Genomic DNA, 12,184 nt, shown 5'->3' on the forward strand with positions numbered 1-12,184 from the left:
GAAAAGATTTTCCCACTAATTTCTTTATAATCGTAATCTATGCCGGTTGAAAGGTATTTATAAAATATTTCATGAGAAAAAAAAGCCTTTTCCTAAAAGTTATGAGGGAAAAACTTGTATCTTGTGAATTTTCCGTGCATTTTATCATATTCGTTTCCTACACATTTTTTTTTTTTACATTTGTTGCACTATTTTTTTAAAATTTTGTTTTTGAGTAATATTGTAAATATTAACTAAATGTTGAATAACAAAAATTAAATATCACAAGGGGGCATCAGGATTTTAGAAATGATTCGGTGGGGCACGACCAAAAATCGGTTGGGAACCACTGGTCTAGTCTGTTTTTGGTATAAGCACTACTGCTACTGGCAGTGGTAATGGTAGTGAGTTGTAGTGGTGATGGTAGTGGTGGTGGCAGATGGTAGTGGCAATGGCAGTGGTTACTTAAGAGGCAAGCAAGATCACTTGACCTGCTAGAAATATCTGCTAAATCAATCTGAAGTTTTTGAAAATGAAGGTCACACTGAGTAATGCAGCCTAGATGTATGTTACTAGAAAAAGAAGAAAAAAGAAATACAGAAAAAGCACAGTTAGAATGCTGGTGGAATAATGTAGGGATGGTTTGTTGAAAGATACTCAAATGTTACAAGTTGAATAACAACAGAAATGTTCTCTCATTGGCTCATCCACTTATAAAGTCAAACTGACTGAAAATAGATATCTCTTCCATCACCAGCAGTAATGTAAAATATTTGTTCCAGCATTTCATGCTAGCAAATGTTTAATTTTGAAATACACATAACTTTGACAAGCATGGAAAAAAAAAAAAAAAAGAATGCTAATTTATCTAATCTTATCAACAAGCAAATGCAACTTTTGTTCTTCGCATCTGCTGTTAATCTTTTAAAATGTCCAATCACTTACTACTTATACTCTCTCTCTCTCTCTCTCACTCACTCTTTCTCCCTTCCTCTCTCCGAGTTATGCACACTAATCTAATCAAATTATCATCATCATCATCATCATCATCATTTGACATCCGTTTTTCATGTTAGCATGGGTTGGTTGGTTTAACAGGATACGATAAGTCACAGGGCTGAATCATACACCATGTCTACTTTGCCCAAGTTTCTACAGCTGGATGTCCTTCTGAATGCCAACCACTTTGCAGTGTGTACTAGGTGGCTTTTTTGTACCATCAGAACTATTGCAAGAGAGGAAAGAAGAAGAAAAGGGAAAAACTCTCATGACTAAGTGGCATGGGGTTGTAGCGGCACAAGCAGTCAGCGCCATATTGGTTGAGATCTCATGGCAGCCATTGCCATCTCTGAGACTGGAGCAAGACCTCACCTGCATCCATTTGGCATGCGTGAGCTCACAACGAGGCTTGCGATGGCAAAACTATAAAAGGAAAGAAACCTTGAGGTTCGATCTCACTTTTCCCGCTGCGACCGCTAGCAGAGCACACTTCACTGGCCTAGCCTCTAGGCTAGTCCGCTTGTCGCATCTCCTGAGGCCATGGCCCGCCTAACGGAGAACGATGAATTTATACCGCATGAGATGGCTGCAAAAGAGCAACATATCACACCTTTGTTTAGACTGGCCACTGTAAGGTGGTTAACTAATTTTAACATATTATGATCTGCACTGCTAAATATACAACTGATTTTTAAAAAATAGGCGTTTGCAGCTATAGCTTTTTGGCTTAAGTAATAAAGTACATATAAATACTTTCAGCGCCAGCTTACAAACAAGTTAATTGTGTTAACATTTATAATTTGGTATTGTTAAAATTATTTGTGTTCAGTATTACTATATTTTTAAGGAAATGTAATACTATCAAATACAGCTAACTTCAGATAGTTTAAGTTAGAATAGATGGATCATAACAAAAGACATGTAACAGTGTAATTTAATTATTATGATGTCGCTTCCTGAAATATAGTTATAAATAAAAATTTATGTTTAATTTTTGCCAAGAGGCATGCCATTGTGAATTGGTCCACGTGCCACACATGGCACACGTGCTGTAGGTTGCCCACACCTGAGGTAAACCATAAAATTACAAGCATACTTTTTTATTCCTGAGTAAAACATTCAGTAAAACCTGAAGCATAAGCAAGCTTAAAGTAAGCTAAACACATTTACATAAACTTGTAGTAAAGGCACATTAACCTAACATGGAGATTCTGGAGAAGAAAGTACATCAATGTCATCTTCATTGTCATAGTGACTATCACCTTCAGATTTGGTGTTGAACATCTGATGAAGATGATAAGAGCAGAAACATGATTCCCAAATGAGCAGCACAACAAGGGATAGCTTTTTTGAGTTTTTTCCTCTATCACCTGCCTCATTAACATAGATTTCTGTCATAGCAGTCTCTTTTTAATTGGGTAAACTACCATAATCTCATGCTCACTGACAGATGCATGTTATTCCATGCCAGTAATTAACTGATCGCTCACTTTCACTTGTGTTCACAATGTCATTGTTTTCATCACTACTATCTCCATGTTGATCTTTATTTAAAATCATTTCAGCCATTTTTCCATCAGTCAAGGAATGCACAACAGGTGCAGTAGTATCAATATTCAGCACTTCTTTGATGTCAGCTGCTTCCTTGGATGGATTCCCTTCCAACCGCTTTACAGTTGGAATAGCATATGCTGGGACATTAGCTGGAAGAATTTTATCCGAACAAATCGATACAAGTACTTACAAGGCTTTGGTAGGCCTAGAGCTATAATAGAAAACACTTGCCCCCGATTTTATACCTCTTTTGAAAGAGTATCTTTCAACAAAATTTTGAGAGATACATTTAGGAGGGTGTAGATATCGATCTTGTTGATAAAATTTAGGAAAAGAAAATCTTTTAGATGAAGTTTCAGATATTTTCCCTTCCTACGTTAATAACAGTATTACCCTAAGGACATTAAACTGTAGTTATACCTTATGAATGTTTGGGGCACCAAACTATACATATGCCTATGCATGTGCGGATATTCATTCTATGCAAAAGCCACTGATACAATAACGTAAAACTAGATTTTAATTAGATTTGTAACCAACACATGCATTATATAGAAACGAATATCTCAACTTCCATGATTTGCCGTTGTAGCAATTGCATGCTTTAAGACATTCATATCGGAATTCTTTACCGCTCCGAACATTTTCTCAAAGAAACTACAGAGGCGTGGCCACTTAAAACGTTGAAAAAAAATAGACAAATGTAAAGCGTATTGAGAAAGAATTTCTTGTGTAATAATAAATGCTCAGCTATAGAATTTGTAATAATAAAATATTTGATATGTTGATTTATCGATAATCACAGTGCTTTATGCAGAATAATAATTTTTAAAATACCGTAAACACGGAAATTTGACGCTAAAGGAGGTTCAATTAGTCACATGAGGTAAACATGGCGGTGTGGACTTAAAATATTTAATTTGGGTTGCTTCATTTACAACCTTTAGTAGCACGTCTTTCACACCCTACTATTTACTTATTCCCCAAAATCATTTGGATAAGACAAAAGATTTATTAGCCATTCTATTCTGCAACAAAAATGGTCGCATATGGATGTATATTGTAGTTTAATTTCTAAATATACTAAGTAAAATAACTTGATGCCGATAAATCTCAACTATCTTGTTTATTCTCTGTAGTTACATTAATACCTTTATTATTTACTTACTTTTTTAAATTTCTAATTTAGTATCTTCAATTATTCTTATGAAACTATCCATTCATGACTTCGTTTTTTATTGTTTAAATTAGAAGTGGTTCAAGTTTCATGCATTGACGGCATCGAAAGTTACCCATTTTGTCAAAAAAAAACCTGTCAAAAGGAAAACTTGTTCAAATTAGTTTTGTCAATTATGGAACCCCTTGGACAGAAAAAGGATGTTGTTGACATTGCAGACTTAACCAGGTGGAATTTCACCCAGCTCCTGACTGACGATGAAGAAAAGCCAGAAGATGTAAATAAATCCCATTTTCCCTGTCGGAATGACTTAAACGCAAAACTTATCCTCTGGTGAGTTGATAAGGTCTTTTTAAAATCAACTGTAAAGTTATGGTTATATATATATATATATATATATATATATATAAATACCCAAAATGTTATTACTTCTAAATTTTAAATTTTAAAAAGGTATCTACAGTTTGTAATGTTATTTTTCTAAATACTATATAGTAATATTTAATACATGTCTTTAGAGTAAGGATATAAAAAAAAACCTGACTGAATAAGAAACAGCTTTTACGCAATATTTTGTATAAAGAGAGTTTTTATAGAATTTCTGCATAGCTATTAAAGGTTTTATCGAACAAATTGAAATCTCGTAGAGACCAGATGATTATAGTCATATTCTTGTATTACAGCTCTATTAAGATCTAGAATGCTTTATAGGCGTATTTAATTGACCCTAGTACTTCACTGATACTTTATTTTATGTACCCTTGGAAGAATGATAGGTAAACTTGATTTTGGCAAGGTTTGAACTCAGAACATAATGGACCGTAAGGAAATACTGCAGACTCTAATGGTACTGCCAATCCAATTGTTTATAAATTCTTCAAATGGGAATATGAAAGTAATGTTATTGTGCAATGAGCCAGATGTATTCTCTCTCTGTCAAAACATTGTGTACAGCTGGTTGGTGTATGAACTGATTTAGAAGTGATAGCACTTAAATGCAAAATGTTTATACTTTCTATGTCTATCGGATAGCAGGGATGACACGTTATAATTATTACACATACTCGCTAGAAATGTGATTGATTTTGTATTACCATCTTCGATGTAAGATGGGTGTGAATATATACTATGTACATGTTCACAAAAATTAATAAAATAAAATGCATTCAGAACATTGCAGATCAAGATAATTGCATTTTTACAAGGAAAGGGTTATCAAGGCTGCGGTACTTTTGTACATGGAATGTGAATCTAGCAAAGTAGCAATAGCTAGTTTTTGAGGAGATTTACCTAGTGTACTGAGTCAGATGACTGATGGACATCAAATGTGGAGGCTTTTCTTGCTGGATAAGTGCTTCCAGAAGCACCTTGTTTGAAAAGTAGAGAGGAGTCCACAGAATTGGTAGAAATCTTCTTAACCAAAATGGTCAGCTGCAGTTTAAGAGGTAGTTGGGTTGCAGACTGTACAATGCATGGCAGCATCCTTCATGTTTTGTATAATGGTCTGGCAGGAGTTGTGCTGGGTGACAGCTGTCCAGTTTGTAGGAGTAGATGATGTTCTCCAAGTATTGTAAACCAGGTTCTTTACTTGAATTGCTACCACCCAACTATGAATATTCTACTTATGGAACTTCAGAGCCATTAATGTTAGTTGTATGGGATGTGGAGGGACATACCCAAGGTCCTGCATTGGCTCCAATGTTATATTGATATTTGAAGTGTGCTTCATGTATTTTGAAGCTCTTAGACTTCATTGCATGTTATATTTTGTTCAGGCGTGGCTATATGGCAAGGGGTTTGCTTTCCAACCATATGGTTTTGGGTTCAGTCCCACTACATGGCAACCTTGGGTAAGAGTCTTCTACTATAACACCAAGTTGACCAAAGCCTTGTGAGTGGATTTGGTAGACAGAAATTGAAAGAAGCCGGTCAAAAGCACCCACTACACTCTGAGTGGTTGACGTTAGGAAGAGCATCCAGCTGTAGAAACTCTGCCAAATCAGATTGGAGCTTGGTGTAGCCATCTGGTTCACCAGTCCTCAGTCAAATCGTTCAACCCATGCTAGCACGGAAAGCGGACGTTAAACAATGATGATGATGATTCATATGAATGTGTGTGTGTGTGTGTGTGTGCATTATTTATTTCTTTATTGCCCACAGGGGGGCTAAACATAGAGGGGACAAACAAAGACAAATGGGTTAAGTCGATTACATTAACCCCAGTGTGTAACTGGTAGTTATTTAATTGACACTGAAAGGATGAAAGGCAAAGTCGACCTTGGCAGAATTTGGATTCAGAACGTAACAGCAGATGAAATACCGCTAAGCATTTCGCCTGGCATGCTAATGATTCTGGCAGCTTTCCGCCCTCGTGTGTGTGCATTACTGTCTTCTAGTCTTGGTAGTTGTTAACAAGTGTCACTGTCATGCAAGCAATGTTCTTCATTTCCAGGCTTCCATGTAAACATGGCTGGTCTTGGGGAAATATCACTTTGCTTGGAAACGGATGAGAGTTGGTGATAGGAAGGTTGTCTGGCTGTAGAAAATCCACTTCATTTGAATGATGATGTTTCAAAGTACATAATGACTGCTGAGATGTGTGATGTAACAATCAGATACTGGGAGTGATATTATTGACTGTTACTTCCTGTAAGATCTATGGCCTTGCACTTAATTAAAAACATCCTTATTGAAGTAAGGCTATTAGATAGCAGAACTGGTAGAGCCATAGATAAATCTTTATAGTATTTATGTTCCTTTAGGTTCTGATATGAAATCACACAGGAATCAAATTTATCTTTCATCTTTCTAACATCAATAAAATACTAGCCTACTTCTGGTCTTGATTTAATCAACTCTTCTCAATCCCAGAAGGTGTCGAATTGTGCTAACGTTAGAAGTTATTGTTAATATAATGCTATCCATCATCATCATCATTATAATTTACATCAGTTTCTGTTTTTCATGCTGGAATGAGTTGGACAGGTCTTTATCAGCACTGCATCATCATCATCGTCGTTTAACACCCTTTTCCATGCTGGCATGGGCTGGATGGTTTGACATGGGGCTGGTCAGCTGGGAGCTGTCCAGACTCCAATTGTCTGTTGTGGCATGGTTTCTACAGCTGGATGCGCTTCTTAACGCCAACCACTTAAGAGTGTGCTGGGTGCTTTTTATGTGGCACTGGCACCTGAAAGGACAAGTATGTATGCATGGAAGACAGCGATTTTACACTTAGCTTGATGTATCTTTTCAAGTACACTAATTGCCATGTTCCTTCATCATTGGATACACATAATAATAGATAAAAACCACTTTATAGCATGGATTGGGTGTATTTCACCATACCACTAGTACTGACTGCCCTCTACTTAGTGTCAATTTTTATTCTGAGTTACTGTTCCTCTGGACATGCTGCCTTTGATGTGGTTTGTGGAATCCACATCTCCTTTGTGTAATTAAAGCAAAGCATTTATTGGATTTGCTCGAAGTGTCCGACTTCCTTGACAGGTTACTTTTACTTTGGCTGAAAAGAAACTAGAATCATTTGAGCATTAGACAAAATGCCTTGCAGTATTTGTACTGGACCTTTACATTCTGAGTTCAAATCGTATCAAGATCAACCTTTGTTTCTCATCTTTTGGGGGTTGATAAAATACAGTACTAGTAAAGTGCTGAGGTTAATATAAAGAACTAACCCTCTCCTCTCAAAATTTCTGGCCTTAAACCTAAATTAGAAATAAGAGCAATAGCTTGGTAAAATTCTTAGAACATTTTGCCAAAATTTTAAGTTCTTTGCTTTCTGACTTCAAATCTTTGTGTCTTTGTTAGAACTTAATCTGCCAGTTCACCCCATCCAGTCTTCTCAACTACTTTTAGTCTCACCTTTCTTGTAACTTGAGGGTATGCTTTGACACCCTTTTACCATCATCTCTCTTTTTCCAACCAGAGTACCCATGTATCACCTCTACAGCAAGACACCTGTTTCTGTCTCTCTAACATACTTTAACCTCTCATCATTTGGCATAAAGCCACTTCCATTAGTACTGCATTTCCACTTCAGTTGAGAGGTCTTATTTTGCAAATTACTTGAGGACCTCACTTATGCCGGTGCCATGTGAAAAACACCTAGTACACTTTTTGAATGATAGACATTAGGAAGGGCTTTGACCTGTAGAAACCATGCTAAAGAAGACATTGTTGCTTGGTGCAGCCTCCGTCTTGTCAGCTCCTGTCAAATCGTCCAACCCATGCTAGCATGGGAAATGGACATCAAACAACAGTGATGGTGGCAAATGAGAGAATTGTAGGGCATTAGATAAACTGGTGTGTGGTATTTACTAATGTCCCTTTACTTTCTGAGTAAAGTGCAGCAAAAAAAAAAAAAAGTACCAGTCAGATACAGATACTGATTTAATTAGCAACATTTGTGGTCTTGTGTTAATGTTAGGAATTATTATTAGGACAGTCAATGGTAGAATCACTGGAGCTATGGTAGCCATGTCCTGAATAACTTACAGTATTTACTTACATCCCTCTACATTTTGAGATCAAATCCCATTGATGTTAACTTTGTCTTTCATTTTTTTGAAGCTTATTGAAATTGCAATACCAGTCAAGTATAGGTTGAATTGTGACTATGACTGTCTTTAAAAATATGTGGCTTTGTGCTAAAATTGGAGATGATAAAAATGTTTATAGCTTTTTTTTCATTTTACTCTTTTATTTTTCCTATTTTATTGCTATTTTATTCATTTTTTTTTTTTACTCCATTGTTTTTCAGTCATTGACTGGAAAACTTTATTTTTCTATTTTTGTTATCAAAGTTAAATGAAACAAAAGGGAAATTTATTTTAAAGCTTAATATACTCATCTCGCAAGTTTCTTTTATAAAGAAGTCTATAGCAACCAACTAAATATTCTAAATCTTCTGAAGTCATGCGCCAAACATAGCCTGTACATATAAAACAGTGCTTTTATGAGTGACAGGCTAAACATTTTTATTACAATGTTGTTTTAGTCATGTTTCAATGTTGCTTCATGGCAGATAAGATAATTGTTATTGTTATTACTTGATGAAACCTCTCAGCTTATTTTGCTGGGTATGATGGAAAGTATCAGCTGTCCAGAGCCAGCAGACTAAGTTTATTTGTCATGCTTCAAGAACCCTGCAAAGAATTGTAGGTGTTCTACCCTCACACTTGCACAAATCTTTTTCAGCCATGTTGGTTGTTGAGTGCTGATACTTCCAAGTGCACCAGTTACTATTGGTATCATGTCTTCTCTCCCCATTGACCACAACCTTCGTTTTTTTCCCACTTTGAATTATCATAGTTGTTCAGTTTCTCTTCTTCTTTCTCTTTGATCCTCTTGTCACTGGGAAATGCTATGTCAATCATTATGTGTGTGCTTTCTTTTTCATTCACCACTACAATGTCCAGTTTATAATGTCAGGCACATGCATCACAACCATATGTGCATGACATGGTGATCTCATATCAAGATAAACAGTGCATGACCTTGCAGGTGGGACCCAGTCAGAATTTTCTACAGGTCAAATAGTCCATCCCACTCAAAAGGTCCCTGTATAAGGTTTGTTTAAGGATGATGAACAAAACACCCATGATTCCAGAGGTGAATTATTCAAACTCCAATGAATTCCTCTCAACACATGGCTATGATACTCCCTCCACTACTGCTCATGATCAGAGATAGACATATTGTCAGCCACTAAGGGACATGCTCAACTGGTTAAAGTCAAGCAACTGACAAGTAAATCTGTGGTATTGAACTGAATATTTTCTGTAGCCCATCTTTTATACCACGATATTATTATCATTATTATTATTATTATTATTATCATTATTATTATTTGTTAGCATGCCAGACGAAGTGCTTAGCAGCATGTCATCCATTGCTACATTCTGAGTTCAAATTCCTCTGAAGTGAACTTTGCCTTTTATCCTTTTAGGGTTGATGAAAAAAGTACCAGTCGAAGACTGGGGTCAATGTAATCAACTATCCCCTTCCCTCAATTTCAGACTTTCTGCCTATAGTAGAAAGGATTATTAATATTAAGGCGGTGAGCTGGCAGAATCATTAACACAGTGGACAAAATGCTTAGGTGCATTTCTTCCAGGTTTATGTTCTGCCAGCCTTGTACTTAATTTAGAAATATTTATTATTAGGATATGGTTATAGGAATAGAATATTTTGAAAAACAGATTCATTTTTGATAAATTATTAGTGTTTTTGTAATTCATTATCTTTTTTTGATGTACCCCTCACATAGCTTTTGTCGATGCAAGTGTGTGTGTGTGTGTATGTATGTATGTATGTATGTGTATATATATATATATATATATATATATATATATATATATATATATATATATATATATATATATTAAGAATTTATTTTAATGTAAAGCAACTTCTGTGTAAAGAGGATAACTTTTTCGTTTTGCTTTTAGTTGGATATTTATATTTTATTTTTTAATCCAGATTGACCTATATTTTGTGAATTGAATTTGGTAGACAGTAACTTTGCAGGATCGTGTGTTTAAGTGTGTTTATATTCACCTGTGTAACAAGTGATGTGTCAAAAAATGCTTCTTGATCATCCAATAAAATAAGAAATAAGTAATGGAGTCAAAATGATCATCTTAAACCCTTGAGGGTAGTGCCCCATATGGCCACTGAGCATTGGCTGAAATAGAGACTAAAAGAATAAACTGATAAGGTGTTGGACTGCCAAAAAAGAAAAAAAAGCCAAGATAATATCTTTATAACTCCATTTCTCAACATTCTGAATTGAAATCCAACTTGGCGTCAATGTTGGCTGTCATCATTCAAGATGAAATCTATTCAATTAGCTATGCATGTGAGGAGGTTTTGTACCTAAGAAATATATATTACAGGCACAAGAATGTCACTGACCACATGAATTTAAATCTAAGCACTGTTATCGAATATGGCACCTAGGTCTGCTTGCCTCAGTATGTTTGACTTGCAAAAGATTCCACTTTCTACTTAACAGTAAAAAATTTATTGGCAGGAAAGATTTCCATGTTTTAAAATTCCATCCGTCCTTCAAGCTAGTACAGAAAATGAGTATAAGAAAGTCCTATATATAGGAGTGGCTGTGTGGTAAGTAGCTTGCTTACCAACCACATGGCTCCGGGTTCAGTCCTACTGCTTGGCATCTTAGGCAAGTGTCTTCTACTATAGCCTCGGGCCGACCAAAGCCTTGTAAGTGGATTTGGAAGACGGAAACTGAAAGAAGCTCGTTGTATATGTATCTATATATATGTGTGTGTGTGTGTGTCTGTGTTTGTCTCTCCACCATCGCTTGACAACCGATGTTGATATGTTTACGTCACTAACTTAGCAGTTCCACAAAAGAGACCAATAGAATAAGTACTTGGTTTACAATGAATAAGTCCTGGAGTTGATTTGTTCAACTAAAGGCAGTGCTCCAGCATGGCCGCAGTTAAATAACTGAAATAAATAAAAGAATAAAAGAATATATATAGGTGAGAATGCTGCTCTTCAGTTGTTCACTTTTGACAGCTGCTCCAACTGGGCATTGTTTGGTTTCAAACTTATCAGTGATGTTTTGCATTTCTAGTTTTAGTTTAAAACCTCAATTTTATACCATCTTCACTCTTTACTCTTTTACTGGTTTCAGTCATTTGACTGTGGCCATGCTGGAGCACCGCCTTTAGTCGAGCAACTCGACCCCAGGACTTATTCTTTGTAAGCCTAGTACTTATTCTATCGGTCTCTTTTTGCCGAACCGCCAAGTTACAGGGATGCAAACACACCAGCATCGGTCATCAAGCGAAGCTGGGGGGACAAACACAGACACACATACATATATATATATACATATATACGACGGGCTTCTTTCAGTTTCCGTCTACCAAATCCACTCACAAGGCTTTGGTCGGACCGAGGCTATAGTAGAAGACACTTGCCAAAGGTGCCACGCAGTGGGACTGAACCCAGAACCATGTGGTTGGTAAGCAAACTACTTACCACACAGCCACTCAATTATAAAATAATTGAATCTATCACTTGAACAGTTGTATCTTAGAATATTTGAGTGGACTTAAATCTCTTTTCTTTCATTTTGTCATCATAATTATTTATATACATATAAATAGTTATAACTATTGACCTGTCTACAATAAGAGAGAATAAGAATGTACTGAGAAATAGTCTCCTATATAAATAAACATCAGTCATCTTTCTCTTAACTGCAAATATGTAGTTGCCATTAGTGTCTCTTTCCCATAACCCTTTACTATTTCTCACATGCTGCCTCTCATTTCACCCTTTTCTCTTACACTGTTGTGACTGCCATTATGCCTCCTGTTACCCTGTGTCATTACACACACACACACACACACACTCTCTCTCTCCCTCCCTCTCTCTCCCTCTCTCTCTCCCTCTCTCTCTCCCTCTCCCTCT

General features: G+C 36.1%; 1 protein-coding gene across 1 annotated transcript in view; it reads left to right on the top strand.

Annotated features, from left to right (window-relative positions):
* The first annotated feature begins 3,392 nt into the window (after positions 1-3,392).
* LOC106871998 (protein GDAP2 homolog) overlaps positions 3,393-12,184 on the top strand; it is a 35,695-nt gene continuing 26,903 nt past the window's right edge. The window contains exon 1 of the mRNA XM_052966793.1: positions 3,393-4,042. Coding sequence (XP_052822753.1) covers positions 3,885-4,042 — 158 coding nt within the window. The 5' untranslated portion in view covers positions 3,393-3,884. The remainder of the gene's footprint in view (positions 4,043-12,184) is intronic.

This window comes from Octopus bimaculoides, chromosome 3 (genome assembly GCF_001194135.2).
Source record: "Octopus bimaculoides isolate UCB-OBI-ISO-001 chromosome 3, ASM119413v2, whole genome shotgun sequence".
NCBI lineage: Eukaryota > Metazoa > Mollusca > Cephalopoda > Octopoda > Octopodidae > Octopus > Octopus bimaculoides.